Genomic DNA, 16,604 nt, shown 5'->3' with positions numbered 1-16,604 from the left:
TCTATGTCGCACAGTCGCACACATGGATTTAACATGAGGTGGACATAAGACATGGATAAGAGATTATGAAAGTAAGATGGAAATGTAAATATATATTAATATATAAGCTGATTGAGAAAGATATGCTTATATATTTGATTTATGAAAAATATAAGCATAACTGTACATTGTAAAATGAAGATCGAAGACCAGGGAACTTTTTGCGAGCAGGGGTGCTGAGGATGATCCATGATACTTTGATGCCAAAGACAGAATTTCTTAACACTATCCTTGCACTTGAGGATCTTAGTTTCCCCTGTATCACTGTTTCTGCTGCAAATGCAAGATGGATTGCGTGGATGAGAGATATTGTGGAAGGACGTAAGCTGCTTCTGCTCAGTTTTGATATGATCGTTTGTTAGAGATTTCCTGACATTATCCTATGTAAATTTGTTGTTTGTATTCCTCCAACTGTACATCACATACAGAGGAAAGATAAACCACCTGACTGGAAGTGTATTTAGGTTATCAGCACTTTTATTGCTGAGAACCCCCTAGGGAGGGGACCCTTTTCCCCCAGCTTGATAATAAAAAAAGATATGAAGAGTGAGTGAGAGAGAGAGAGATGTCAGTTTGCAGCCCAACACAGTACTATATTTTCCTATAAATAGCAAACTATGAGTTTGAAGACACATAATGAACTAGGTTTCCACTTCAACAATTTTGCATGTTCTTCAGCAACCTTTGACTCGAAGGTATGCTCTTTTGTCTCAGAGAACAGATTCTGAGTTTGCTCGATAAGCTTTATACGCGGGCCGTAAAGGGGAGAACCCTTGCTGGCCAATGGGTTCTTCCCTATCACCCATGACTCCCTCCACAACAAGAAAGCTAAGTCCTATGACAAAAGATATACATCACATCAACTGACAACACAACACAAACAAAAAGTTTAGTGTTTAGCGTTGAGCATGTAATAATAAAAAAAGCAGTACATTATTAACTAACCTGAAGCCGTATATAAAAGAGAAAGTATTTGGTCTGTGTCAAAGTTATTCAGCATAATTGGCAAAACACATACCATGAACCACTAAAAAAATGCAGAAAATGAAGCATTTTGCAAATGGTTTAATGTATGAATGTTGATACAAGGTGAAAGTGCATCACAGCATGCATAAGTTAATTAACAACATTCACAATTCACAAATAAACTCCAACCAATTCTGTTTTTTTAGGTGATTCATGTTGGGTTGCCTCAATGAATTTGAAACATGAGACCTAAGATCCTAGGGAATGCTGGGGCTTAACGAGTTTGAGACAGTAAGTTCCCCAAGTGAACCATGTCGGTTCCCTTTTTCTTTTTCTTTTTCTTTTTCTTTTTCACAAACCATGTCAGCAGGACTTGCAGCACACCAATTTGCCAATACAGCCTACAACATGATCATCAGGGGAATGTAACATTTCCTATCACTGAAGAAGAAAATCAAGATGTTTTCAAATCATAGTCACAAATATTGCTTTCCGCTTATCGGCAAGGGTTTTTTTGGCAGGGGAATGTAAAAATAAATTCTTTTTTCTTAGGAATATCCCAGGAGAGCCTTGGGCATTCTTTAGAGAACAATAAAATCATTCAATTTCTTCACTTTGTCAAAAAAAATGTGATATTCGTGACATTTTTTTATCATATTCTGACCATTACAAAAACCAAGATATTTAAAAATATTGTGATATTTGGTGACTATGATTCAATTACCAAAATTTCAATGCTTCCAAAAGTGCAAATTCCTGAATAAGTCATAGCTTGCCTTGCTTGTCTCCAAGTGTGCAATGGGATAGACCAATGTTGTAATGATCATATAGGAACCCATATTGGAAGGGCTGGCAATACGGGTGTATCGTATTGTATCGTAAGATACAGAAAACCTCATTTTAAAATCATAAAAAATAAAAATGCACAAAAAATTTAGAAAAAGTCATAGAATAAAAAAAAAGAAATCAATTTTAAGGATTATGAACAATTGGAATGGCTGGCGATACGGGTGTATCGTATTGTATCGTAAGATACAGAAAACCTCATTTTAAAATCATAAAAAATAAAAATGCACAAAAAAACAAAAAAATTTAGAAAAAGTCATAGAATAAAAAAAAAAGAAATCAAGTTTAAGGATTATGAACAATTAAACATACACATGTACAACTATAACATGCAAAACAATATGGTAACAAACTAACAACTAACAAAACAAAAGGTTTATTATTAAAGAGTCACAATAGATAATAAACAAAAGCAAAAATTTTTGAAAAAATAAATTATAACAATCACATAATACAGAAATACAATAAAATTTAAATAACTAAAAAAATAAAAATATGACCACAAAGATAATTAAAACACATTTTAGTCAAACTGCAATATTAAATAAACTTAATTATGAAAATTGAGCATGAATAAATATGTAACAACTATCAAATATAAAAGTTATAATTATGATGTTCTAACAATGTATCCATTACATATATCAAAAGAGTAAAATAAAAAAAAAAGAAAATAATGTCATTTCTAAGTAGTATGCATTAAAAAAGAGAAATTTCATAATGTTTTCATTGATTAGTTTCACTAATTACAATAAGCACAAGAGTGCTCTTCCATAATAATATTTCTCTTCTCTTCTTTCTTGTCTTCACTAATCACAATAAATTAAGAAGAAACTTCTATTTTTTTGTTCACATAACTTATGAAATAAGTGAATAGGACTCTATTAAAGTCTTATTTATATAAAAAATTGTCACTAAAAGTGAAAAAGGATCCAAAATAAATTGCTTGAAAATTTTCAACACAAAAAAGTGAAAAAGCTGCCGTATCTTACAATACAGCATGTATCATACGATACAGTACCATATGGTGTGATACGGTCCAATATGCCACATTTTCAGATTCAGGGGGTATATCGTATTGCATGGACCAGCAATACTGCGATATACTGTATCATATACAATACAATACTGATAACACTGGGATAGACAATGGAATAGCGATACTAGAAATCATTTCTTTGGAGATCAAGTGCCCAAGACCTCCCTCAAGGCAATGCTCTTAGAAAAGCCAGAACTCTCAAAATGAACAGCAGAAGAAATTTTCTAGCTCTGGCAAGAAAAAAGTATGGAGAGGCACAGTACCAATAGACCATGTTGAAAATTTTTAAGCAAATACATCCACTGCTTCTGCTCAATAGATGTAAAGATTCTGGCTTCAAACAAGCTAGGCACATTTTTCCTAAAATCAAGGGTTTAGGACAATACATATTGTATCTAGTATCCTGCTGCTAATTTACTAGCCACAACAACAATACCATTCTAAATAGGAAATACTCGAGTTGACAGGAGTAATAGAGGCAAATATAAAGAAATTAATTCTGAAAAAAAATTCAAATCCTTCAAATTGTGTCTGATACATGATAAATAAACCAGCTGCAAGTCAATTATTTGTTGAATAAGATATTCAATTAGAACATCTCATCATACATTTGGCAAAGCATTAACAAAGCAACATAAGCAAAACATACATGAAGCTGCCCAGCTGATAGGTAGAAGTCCTTGAGAAACTCATGCTTGTAGCACCTAACACCGCACAAAGTGTTTAATATCAACTTTCCACAATCCTATCAAAATAACATTAAATTACTGAACATAGTAAAAAGAGAGAAGAACTATGGGAAAACAGTGTAGCATATAGTGGTACCTTGCATAAGTAATAAATAGATCACGAGCCAAAGGTTTTCCCTGTATCATTGTGAAAAACTCCAGAGGAGCCTTCTGTATTATGAAGAGAGTATGTCATTTCATGCTGAAAACTTAGTATTATTTAATGGTAATAAAACAAAGCGTTCAGTTTAACATAGTCCATGTGTTAGACAAAAAACACAGGTATTTTCCGACATGTCGTACAAAGTACACAACAAGAACAACTGGTTGGGTAACTAGTTGAAAAGAACAATATTTACAGACATCCAGGAACCAATCCCACAATCAACAGATGATTCACCAAATAGGAGTTGCCTAGCCCAGATGATAAATTTGTGAAATATCCAAACCATCATGTGGTGAGCAAAACCAAGGACGTAGGATACCAAGGCATGCAATGTTTGCACACGGACAATAAATATGTCATTGGGTAAAGAAGTCATTAACATGTTACACAAGACTGACACTAATATGTAAAACAAATGTTGACTCAGCTGCAGAACATAAAAGAGAACAAATTTGACAAAAAAAAAAACAAATACCTTCTGCCAGATATGGAATAGAACAAGATAAACCAGATCAGTGTCGCCACTTTCAGTTGCCTTTATCAAGGCTCGATCCTCTTCTCCCATGCTTAACAAGAGGGGAACCTAAGCAAAAGGCAACATATGTGAAAATGTCATAGTGCTTCATCAAGTAATTAGAAATAATGGACTACTGAAATAGCCAGCTACTTGATAAGAAGTTATCTTGACACACAGTCAGAGGAACCATATTAGAAAGCATGAATCCTAGCAACAGAAACCTGAATAGCCTTAACAATGACTTACATCGAAACTTTAATTCTAGGTAGCCATACCTGCTCTGAGGAACGTGGTTCATATTCAACAAGCATAGCTGCTAATTTCCGACGCCCAGTTCGATCTGCATGAGCAGCAACAGCAGCATAAGAAATGCCTTTGCATATTGACATCTGAACCCAGAAGCCATTATTTCAGAAATTATGAAAAGTTCATCAAATAAGAGAGCAACTTTTGACTATAAATTAACTTGATCACTATCTATTCAAATTGCAAACCATATCAAGTAGCATGTCCAGCAGAGGAGTGTCTTGAATAGCCAATGAGGCTGTTATCTTAGCACATGCCCAGTGCATTATCACCACCTCCTGCATGGTGCAGAAAATTGGATAAGCAAAAGCAACAATAGCAAGCTACAACAGTGTTACCAGAAGCTTGCACTTCTTAGAAACTTGCTTCGGAAGCGCGATACTCGCTTCTGAAACTTGATGGAAATCTTGATTCTCCCACACTTCTCCTATGCTTTCCATATGCTTCATCCATGCTTCTTCTATGCTCTCTAGCGCTTCTTTTCATGTTTTTTATGCGCTTTCTCTCACACTTCATACTCACTTCTCATGTGCTTTCTCTGAATTAGTAGTCATCTTTTTTAGATTTCGACAAAAAATTAATTCTTACACTAAAAAATCATGAAATTTAAGAATAGTTATTTTTATTATAGTTTTTATTTGCATTCCATTTTGATTCTCATTCAATTCTTATATGGCTTTCTATTTTATTCCTCACTTCTCACTTCCTATAAATTTTAAAATGCCTCGCTTCTCGCTGCTGCTTAATAGTATGAAAACCTTGAGCTACAATGCAAGAAAAAAGGTAAAGTGTTCCGACATATATATATATATAGAGAGAGAGAGAGGATGGTCCATCACTTGTCCGCTCCTTCAAAATATGTATGTTAGATATATTTTTTGGTAAATCTGACGGTATAGATGTGATCTCCATGGTTGAAAAAACATGATTAGCTTCTTGGATCAAAGTTTTTTAATGTGCAAGAAAGATTATATAACATAAAAATTTTCACAAATTTCAAAACCATTGATTTTTTATTCCATGTAAAATCCTAGCTACACATCAAAAAAAGTTTAATTCAAGAGTCTATTCATATGTTTTTTGTTAGAAAATGGTATTCCACCGTCAATCACAAGAGGAAGAGGAGTAGAGAGGGAAAGACGCGTCGATGGCTGAAAAAAAACAATTAGGGTATGCGGTATTGGCTTCCCATTAAATATATGTTGATACAACTATTAGGGTACGAAAATACCCATTCCATAACAACATAAAATTACATTATGCCATTAATGAACATGTGTTAAAAAAATCGAGTTGGATCTGGATCCTGAGATCCAAACCCAATCGTGAATGACATCTTTTCACCCTCCCTCAAGTTGTACATGGTTTTGAACCATGAACAACTTGTCTTTTAACATCCAGAATCTATCTTTGATAAGCCCTTTTGTAAACAAGTCAGCAACTTGATCAACAGTCAAAACGAATTCTAGTTCAATTTCCTTCTCTTCAACCTTCTGTCGTACAAAATGTTGATCAATTTCAATATGCTTGGCACGACTGTGATAGATAGGATTAAATGACATGTTGATGGCACTTTGATTGTCACAATAGAATACATTTAGAAATTGACTCTCCTACTTCTATCAACAGGTGTGTGATCCATGTTACTTCGGTTGTAGTAGCTGTCATTGACCTATATTCAGCTTATGTGCTCGACCTGGCTATGGTTTTTTGTTTCCTACTGCTCCATGAGACAAGATTTAGGCCAATGAAAACACAGTGTCCTTAGACAGACCTGTTAGTTTTGGATCATGGATCCGACCCGCACCACATTCCAAGGGTCCACCTCGGGATGCGTAGGCGGTGGCATATTTGTAATTTGTTTTTATTACTTGTGTAATGATATACCCTGTACAATACTTATAAGTAATATGAGAAAAGGGAAAACCCTATTGCCGCCGACTCCCCTCTTCTCTCTCTTCTCTCTTTACCTCACCTTTGTCTCTTGTAGGTTGATCTTTCTCACATGGTATCAGAGCACAGGCGCGAAAATCAATCATCTAGAAGACCTATAAGGACCAGCACGTGCTTCTAAAGGACGTAGGATTTATTTTTGTCCCTTTTCCTTAATCAGATTTATTTCTTTCTCTTTTTACCTTAATCCTCTTTCACGTCATTCTAGTTTCTCTTTCGGTTCTTTTCATTTTCAATAATTTTCTGGTACGCACGTCTTAATATTCTGTTCCAATCTGCCGAATCTTTGATTTTCTCCCCAAAAATATATTTGTCCAATATTTTTCTGGTTCGCACGTCACTATTCCTCTGTGTGACGAAGGCACTGATATTATTTTCAGCACACAGCATTGTTGTTTTTCTCTCAATATATCTATGTTCAATATTTTTCTGGTTCGCACGTCACTACTCCTCTGTGTGACGAAGACACTGATATTATTTTCAGCACACAGCATTGTTGTTCTTCCCTCAATACACTGTCAGTACAGTCGACATTTGGCATTCTATTTTGGTATCATCCCATTCCTATTTCCTATCTATTATTGCATCTCATTCTTCATATAATCCATGGATTCCAAGTTGAACCCTAGTTTTCTTACCTCATGACTCACAAGTTATCCCATGATAACTACTTACTTTGGAAGCGTCAGACTGTGCCTTTTATTCGCAGTCATAGTCTTTATGGGCATCTAGATGGGCGATCACCCGCCCCACCTACACATATCATGCAAGAAATAACAGGTGAAGATGGGAAGGTGAGTCAACTTCGAACCACCAATCCTGCTTATGACATATGGGTACAACGGGATCAGACATTAGTTGCTTACATAACTTCCACACTTTCTGATCGTGTTTTACAAACTATTTGTGATGATCAATCTGCTGCCGAGTTGTGGAATGGACTAGCTCATTCCTTTTCTCAGGTTTCCGAATCTCGGGCTTTGCAACTCGTGGCAATTCCAATCCATGCGAAAAGGAAACAAATCTATTACAGAGTTCATGGGGGATGTCAGGGTGATTACAGATCAGTTAACTGCCATTGGAAGTCCTGTATCAGATAAAGATATGGTACAACAGGTATTAGGTAGCCTTGGACCTGAATATCGCATGTTTTGCACGGCACTCCAGGTTGTCTCAGTTCTTCCATGTTTTGATGATCTTCAATCTAAGCTTTTGCAATATGAGGTCAGTTTAAATCAGGAACACGCGTCAGATGATGTTCATCTTGTGATGATGGCACATACGCCTATTCAAACAGGAGTCTTATTTACTCCTCCTCGTCCCAATGGAACACCTATGAATAAAGGAGGATTACTACCTACACCAGGTGGAGGAGGTATTGGCTCAGGCAGTATACCACGAGGGGGACGTGTTCCTACTTGTTTTCTATGCAATAAGCGGGGACATGTTAAAGCAAATTGCTGGTACAATCCTCAGAACCGGAACAAAACAGGGAGGCCAGATAGTAGGTCAGGGCAGAAGGCAACTCAGACGTTTGCACGCACTCCTCAGGGACAGGTTCTTCCACAGGACGTACAAAATATCCTTATGACTACTTTCAATCAGATGAACTTGCGTCAAAATGATGAAGGTATATGGTATATTGATTCAGGGGCAGCAGCACATGTTACTTCTGATGCAGGTAAATTTTCTCACTTGACTCCTTACACTGGAAATGGCACTCATAGGAGATGGATCTCACCACCCCATCTCTCACACTGGAAATGTCTCCCTTTCTTTGCCTGAATCTCAATTACCCTTGTCAAATGTCTTACTCACACCTGCTATTCAAAAGAATATTCTATTTGTGTCAAAATTAGTTGATGAAACAAATTCTTCCGTTGAATTTACTCCTTCTGTTTATCTTAAGGATCTTCACACCAAGAAGACGCTCGCTAAAGGTGAACGGCGCGGGAACATGTACGTCTTTGAAGAATCTCATGTGCCTTTGAAGACGTCGTCTTCAGTAGCCGTGGCTTCTTCAGCTTCTTCCTTTCCAACATTTTTGAGTCAATCTACAGATCATAGTTCTTCATCTAGAGTTTTGGAACTTAATAAGCCTGACTTATGGCATCTCCGTCTGGGTCATTGTAGTCAAGTTTTTCTTGACAAGTTGTCTGCTAAAGGTTTAATACCCGCAGTCAGTTTAGAGTCAAAATGTCCAAGTTGTCACTTATGCAAAAGTCATGTACTTCCTTTTCATAGTATCAATAAAAGAGCAACAAAGCCTTTTGAGATTATATGCTCAGATGTTTGGGGTCCTGCGCCCACTGCCTCTCTTTCTGGATCTCGATACTATGTACTCTTTCTTGACTCTTACACTCGATTTAGTTGGATTTACTTCATGAAAAACAAACATGAAGTTTTCAAGTAGTTCAAACAGTTTCATGCACTAGTCCAAAACCAATTCAATACCAATGTTGTATATTTCCAGTGTGATGGGGGGGAGAATACATATCCCATGATTTTAGTGAATATTTAAAGGAGCATGGCATTACACGTAACATTTCTTGCCCTCATACCCCTCAACAAAATGGAGTAGCTGAGAGAAAACACAGGCATATTATTGAGATAGCCTTGAGCATGATGCACACTGTGGGTATTCCTTTCTCTCTTTGGACAGAGGCTTTCCATACAGCTGTTTACGTTATCAACAGGTTGCCCATGACCATCCTTGAAGATAATTCTCCGTATTTTGTTCTTTATAATTGTCATCCATCATATGAAGAACTACATCCTTTTGGTTGTCTATGTTATGTTCATATTGATCATTCATTGAGAAATAAGTTTCAAGACAGAGTTGTACAGTGCAAGTTTCTTGGGTATGCAGATGACTATAAGGGATACAGGTGTTATGATCCTCATACAGGCAAAATTCGGGTATCTAGAAATGTTGTTTTTTATAATGAAAATTTTGACACTCTGGGTTCATCTTCCACAGATACACAGGACGGTTATGATCCTTGGCTCAGTGACTCACTTTTATATGACTCGTTGCCTTATGAGGATTCATCTTTATTGACAGACAATGAACCTTATACTTTCGATGTGGAACCGCATATGGAAGACATTCCTCCTACAACAACATCCTCACATTTTTCTGGTCTTGTTTATTCTCGTAGACCTCATCCAGTCAATGATGAGACTCCTCTACGACGTTCCACTCGGATTAGACATCCTATAGATCACTGGGTAAGTTATAACAATTTCTCTTTGGATTTTCAACATTTCTAACTAGAGTGTCCAAAGAAATAGAACCTTCCTCTCTTTTCATGAGGTTGTACATTCCCGTGCCTGGGTAGAGGCGATGAATGAGGAAATCGAAGCATTGCATGAATGCAATACATGGGAAATTGTACCAAGGCTAGATAACAAGAATGTTGTAGGATCCAAATGGGTGTACAAGATCAAGCACAAACCAGATGGCAGTGTTGAGCGCTATAAGGCTCGTCTGGTTGCACGAGGCTTCACACAACAGTATGGGCAGGACTACGATGAAACGTTCAGCCCAGTAGTAAAATTGGGCACCGTCAGGATTATCATTGCATTGGCGTTACAACATGGATGGTCACTCAGTCAACTTGATGTTAAAAATGTTTTTCTGCATGGTGAACTAAAGGAAGAAGTTTACATGGAGCAGCCACCTGGTTATAGCATGCATGATCCATCCAATTGGGTATGTAAACTTTGACGCTCTCTTTATGGCTTGAAACAAGCTTCTCGATCTTGGTTTGAAAGTTTTTCCACGGAGATCCAGCATCATGGGTTCACTAAAAGTATTCTAGACCATTCATTGTTCATATTCAAAAGTGATTCAGCTATTGTTTGGGTGCTTATATATGTTGATGACATCATTATTACTGGGAGTGATGAGGTTCACATATCTTTGGTTAAGTCTATGTTGATGGCTAAATTCAAGATGAAAGACTTGGGTCCCTTGCGATATTTTTTGGGTGTGGAAGTTGATAGTCGACATGAGACTATTACATTGAGCCAACATAAGTACACTATTGATATTTTACTTGCTACAGGGATGGAGAATTGTAAACCAATTAGCACACCTTGCCTTCTAAATCATAAGCTAAGTGCTAAAGAAGGCACTACTTATCATGATCCTACTTTGTATCGTCGAGTTGTAGGGATGTTACAATACTTAACATTCACTAGGCCTGACATAGCATACTTTGTCAATCAGGCTTCACAGTTTATGCATGCTCCTACAGATGTACATATGGAAGGAGTAAAAAGGATCCTTCGGTATTTAAAGGGTACGATTGGAGATGGCTTGATGTATACCAAGGACACAGCTTATACGTCAAGGCATCGACTAGACGCGAACTGGGTTGGTGATCCTGACGAGTGCAGATCAGTTTCGGGGTATTGCATTCTTATCGGCAATAATATTGTAACATGGAGTAGCAAGAAGCAAAAGGCAGTGGCGCGATCTAGTACTGAAGCAAAGTATCGTGCAATGGCAGCAGGAACAGCCGATGTTACATGGGTGAGACATCTACTGCAAGAATTACAAGAACCGATCTCGTCCTCTATGCTTCTTTGCAATAATCAGAGTGCTATTAATATTGCCTTCAATCCCATCCTTTATTGTCGCACGAAGCATATCGAGATCGATCAACACTTTGTTAGACAAAAGGTGGAAGAAAAAAAAATTGAACCTGCATATGTTCGGTCAGATATGCAAGTTGCTGACATCTTTACCAAGGGATTATCCACTCATCAGTTTTGGGCACTAAAAGACAAGTTGAGCATGATCAAAGACCATACTCAACTTGAGGGAGGCTGTTAGTTTTGGATCATGGATCCGACCCGCACCACATTCCAAGGGTCCACCTCGGGATGCGTGGGCGGTGGCATATTTGTAATTTTTTTTTATTACTTTACAATACTTATAAGTAATATGAGAAAAGGGAAAAACCTATTGCCACCGACTCCCCTCTTCTCTCTCTTCTCTCTTTACCTCACCTTTGGTTCTTGCAGGTTTATCTTTCTCACAAGACCTATGCTCATCTGGATCTCCTGACCAATCTGCATTTGTGTAAGTAAGAAGTTCATGCATGTGATAGCCATGGATACTCTTTCTATACACAAGACTATCTCCAATAGATCCCTTCAAATATCGAAGAATGCGTTTAACAGCTTCCATATGCCCAATATGCGGTTCATGCATGAACTGAGATACCTGATTGACAGAATAGACAATATCAGGCCGAGTGAATGTAAGGTACTGAAGCATTTCTACTATCCTGCGATATCCTGTAGGATCCTGATACAAATCTCCATTACACTGGGTGTGCTCAGGGGCTTGCAATCTATCATACCTGTCTTGCTAAGAACATCAATGGTATACTTATGTTGGGCAAGTGTCATGCCTTCAGTAGTCCTATCAACTTCTACTCCAAGAAAATATCGCAGTTTACCAAGATCATTCATCTTGAATCTATAGTTCAAGAGTTCTTTAACTTGTTCAATATGTTAATTAGAGTTACCTGTAATGATAATGTCATCAACATATATCAATAACAGGGTAACTATATCTTTACATTTGAATATGAAAAGAGAATGATCAAGAAGAGACCGACTAAAACCATATTTTTCCACTTCAAGAGAGAAACTGTCAAACCAAGATCGAGAAGTCTGCTTCAGACCATATATAGCTTTCTTTAACCTGCACACATATTCTTTGGAGTTCCCTTCTGCATACCCAGTGGGTTGCTCCATGTATACTTTTTCCTTCAGAGTTCCATGTAGAAATGCATTTTTCACATTCAGTTGACTGAGAGTCCACTGGTGCTCAACAACCAATGATAGTATGACTCTGATGGTGTCCATTTTCACCACCGGACTGAAGGTCTCGTCATAGTCTTGTCCTTACTCTTGTGTGAAGCCCTTGGCAACCAGTCTAGCCTTGTATCGCTCGATAGTACCATCCGATTTATACTTTTATCTTATACACCCACTTTGACCCAACCACATTTCGATTGTATGGTCTGGGAACAATATCCCAAGTGCCACATTCATGAAGAGCCTTCATTTCTTCGTTCATAGCTTCAATCCATCTTTTAGAATTTATTGCTTGATAAAATGTGGTGGGTTGATCTTCCTTACCAAAAGAGGTTAAGAAAAGTTGAAAATCCATCGTGAAGTTCTCGTAACTAACCCACCTATCAATAGGATGTCGAGGCCGGATAGACCTTATGTGAATAGGTGATTGAATGGAAACAGAAGGAGAATTCAGCTCCTGATTAGAGCTGGGAAATATCTCCTTCTCACGTCGAGAGTAAACAATGTCTTTATACCTTTCGGAGGCCAATGATGGTTTAGAGATCACACTTTCCTGAGTTCTTTGCTCAGCAGTAGACACGTTTCCCCCATCTCTTTGATTACAGTCTAAAGAACAAACACCGTCGATACTAGAAAAGAGATCAGAGTTCAACCAAGGGTGATAAATTTCAATTTCAGGAGAAGTGTCAACATTATGACCAAAATTTGATTCATCAAACACAACATTTCTGGATATCTTGATGCGCTTGCTCACGAGATTATAGCATCTGTATCCTTTGTACTGTAAGGCCTTATCCTGAAACTTGTGTCGCATTGAACTGTCAACATGAACATAACATACACACCCAAATACACGCAATTCATGATAATTTGGATGCACACCATGCAAAGAGAAATGGGGTGATTTGTTTTCCAAGATATTCATGGGCAATCGATTTATTACATAGACTCTTGTATGAAAAGCCTCTGCCCATAAGGTAACTAAAAGATTACTATTATGCATCATGCTCATTGCACTCTCAACAATATGGCGATGCTTCCGTTCAGCAATCTCATTCTGTTGAGGTGTATGAGACCTGCCTACTTATTCCATTTGTTTGAAGGAAATTAATAAAGTCATTTGAAGAGAACTCACCCCCTCCATCACATTGGAAACAAGTAATATTCTCAGAGAATTTATTTTGAACAAAGGAATGAAAATTTTAAAACCTGAAGGTTTTAGATTTACTTTTCATGAAGAAGATCCATGTATATCGAGAATAAATATCAACAAAAATGAGATAATATTTAGTGTCAGACATGGAAGGAACTAGAGCCAGACCCCAAACATCAGAACATATAATTTCAAATGGTCTTGAAGCTCTTTTATTAATGGAATGAAATGGAAGAACATGCCTCTTACACTGAAGACAACTAGAACATTTTTTATTATCGACACTTAAATTCAGACTTGACTTGAGAATAAGACTGCTTGAAACAAGCTTATCAATAAAGCGACTACTACAATGACCCAGATGACTATGCCAAAGATTCGGCTCAATACATTCAGAAATATTAAGAACACTCTCAAGAGGAACTGAAGATGATGATGTGAGCTTCAAGATGGAATGAACATGTTGAACACGAGAGGAAGGATTCTCTTGAAACACGTACATATTCCCTTGTCGTTTTCCTTCAGCGAACGTTTCCCTCGTGTGAAGGTCCTTAACATGAACAAAAAAATGAGTAAACTCAACTGAAGCATTAAAGTCATCGACAAGCTTAGAGACAAAAACAATATTTTTCTTGATATTAGGAGCATTAATGACATTTGAAAGAGCAAGGAAAGAGTTGGACATAGGAATTACAAAATTTTCAATATGTGAAATATGGTGATGAAACCCATCTCCAGTGACAATACTATTTCGACCAACATAAGGAACAAGATTTAGGAGCTTACCAGTATCACTAGTGACATGAGTGGTTGCACCAGAATCAACATACCAAGTACCTTGATCATTCTGTTTGATGTTTAATGCAGCAAAGGCAGATAATAACAACTCTTTTACTTCTCCAGTATTCTTCAATATATTTGTTCCCTTTCTTGTCTCTAATTGTTTTCCTCTATTTTGCAGGTTAAACCAGCAATTTGCTTTTATGTGCCCCTTTTTGTTGTAGAGAAAGCAAGTAGGTATTGTCCTTTGTCTTTGCAGATTAGGAGGCATACTGGGAGTAGGTAATATTCCACAGGCTCCTTGTCCATTCTTCTCTTGACCTCTCCTTTCCCGAGATTCATATATGCCATGTCCTCGACCATAGGTAACTCCTGTGACAAGAACATTGTGTGCTCCAATGGGGTTGTGAATACCTTCAGAGAATCCCTTCAAGGTCATCTCATACTGTAAGAGCTTAGCACGAAGGTCTTCAAATGTAGGTAAGTCTAGCAAACACAGCAAAGAAGTAACCATCATGTGATAATCGGGTCTCAGCCCGCTCAAAGTCTGCTGCACCATATCTTTGTCACTGACCGCGCAACCCACGATGGCCAACTCATCCGTGATAGTCTTCATTTTGTTTAAGTACTCCATGACAGTCATGGAGTCTTTCCTCAACATTTGAAACTCTCTTTAAAATAAAATTCTAACCTGAGAAACTTGAGAATATGTCTGAACAAGACGATGACATAACTTCATAGTTGAGCAGTCATCAGGGATTGCCACAAGCACCTCCTGTGACAGAGTGAAAGTGATGTAGGCAACCAAAGCTTAATCTCGCTTCATCCAGGATATATACTCTAGATTTCTAACAAAAGTAATTGAAGCGTCACCCTCCTCATTCTTTCCTTCTTGTGATATGAACTCTGGAGGAACAGAAACATAGCCATCCATATTTCCAGAAAGATCCTGACTCCTTATCAATGGGATGATTTGTCTCTTCCAGGTTAGAAAATTTGAATTGTTCAATTTCTCAGACACAAGCTGACTGAGAAAGTTGGAAGAAAGACCATATTGAGAAGAAGAAAATGAATCCATAGTCGATGGGAAGCGAAAAACGAAGAAGATTAAGAAACCGAAAGAGAAGTCACTTTAGAGCAAACAAAATAAAAATTTAGAACAAATAATTGAACTTCAGAGAACTCGACTGCCTTTTCCTTCTTTTTTAATAATAATAATAATAATAACATGCAGACCCGAGGCAGAAAAAACAGAATATGCAGTAAAGAAAAATAAGTATTCAATCAGTAAGAAAATGCATGAATATGAAAATAACGTGTTTTCTTTCTAAAAGGGAAAATTCCAAAGTAGAGAGAAAGATAGATTCAGAGTGATATTAATCAATCAAGGCAGAACAGAGATCGTGTTCAGGTCAGATTCTGTTCTGACATCAATATGGGAAAAAGGAAAGAACGAGTTTGACGTGATTTCAATCTTTGAAATCACGCAAACATGAATTCTGATATTGCGTGGTTAGGTAAGATTATTGTATGGGTGAAATCAGATGCAGCAATATGAAAGAAAGAACAGTGAGAGAAGAAACAAATAGGAGAAGAAGATAATGCAAAGTTAAAGAGCAAATCAGATATTTTGGATTGTGAAGGAAAAGAAGAAACGATATGAACAGAGAGAGAAATACCTTAGAAGAGGACAAAGAGGCTGGACTTAATGCTCATAGGAGAACACGATCTTTAAGGAAGGATCTCTTGCTCTGACACCATGTTAGAAAATGGTATTCCACCGTCAATCACAAGAGGAAGAGGAGTAGAGAGGGAGAGAGGCGTCGATGGCTGCAGAAAACCCAATTAGGGTCTGCGGTATTGGCTTCCCATTAAATATATGCTTATACAACTATTAGGGTACGAAAATACCCATTACATAACAACATAAAATTACATTATGCCATTAATGAACATGTGTTAAAATAAAACCGAGTTGGGTCTGGATCCTGAGATCCAAACCCAGTCGTGAATGACATCTTTTCATTTTCAACCATGGAGATCACATCAATATGGTCAATTTTGCTAAAAAAATATCTAATATGCACATTTTAATGGGGGAGGACAAGGGGTGGAGCATTGCCCTTCTCATATATATATATATATATATATATATATATATATATATATATATATATATATATATATATATATATATATATATATATATATATATATACATATATATATATACATATACATATATATATATATATATATATATATGTATATGT

General features: G+C 37.0%; 2 protein-coding genes across 5 annotated transcripts in view; one reads left to right on the top strand and one right to left on the bottom strand.

The window, feature by feature from the left end:
- Positions 1–16,604, top strand: part of LOC149815527 (3-hydroxyisobutyryl-CoA hydrolase-like protein 5) — a 58,999-nt gene that overhangs the window by 22,247 nt on the left and 20,148 nt on the right. The window lies entirely within an intron of this gene.
- LOC149815528 (protein VACUOLELESS1-like) overlaps positions 1–16,604 on the bottom strand; it is a 38,522-nt gene that overhangs the window by 2,799 nt on the left and 19,119 nt on the right. Inside the window, 6 exon segments of the mRNA XM_089988414.1 lie at positions 693–874; positions 3,540–3,594; positions 3,716–3,789; positions 4,260–4,367; positions 4,577–4,690; positions 4,796–4,885. Of these exon segments, the coding sequence (XP_089844540.1) occupies positions 693–874; positions 3,540–3,594; positions 3,716–3,789; positions 4,260–4,367; positions 4,577–4,690; positions 4,796–4,885 (623 nt within the window).

Source organism: Nuphar pumila, chromosome 15 (genome assembly GCF_984573655.1).
Source record: "Nuphar pumila chromosome 15, dmNupPumi1.hap1.1, whole genome shotgun sequence".
NCBI classification, from domain to species: domain Eukaryota; kingdom Viridiplantae; phylum Streptophyta; class Magnoliopsida; order Nymphaeales; family Nymphaeaceae; genus Nuphar; species Nuphar pumila.
The sequence above is the reverse complement of the archived record's forward strand: the minus strand, read 5'-3'. Positions and strand labels throughout refer to the sequence as shown.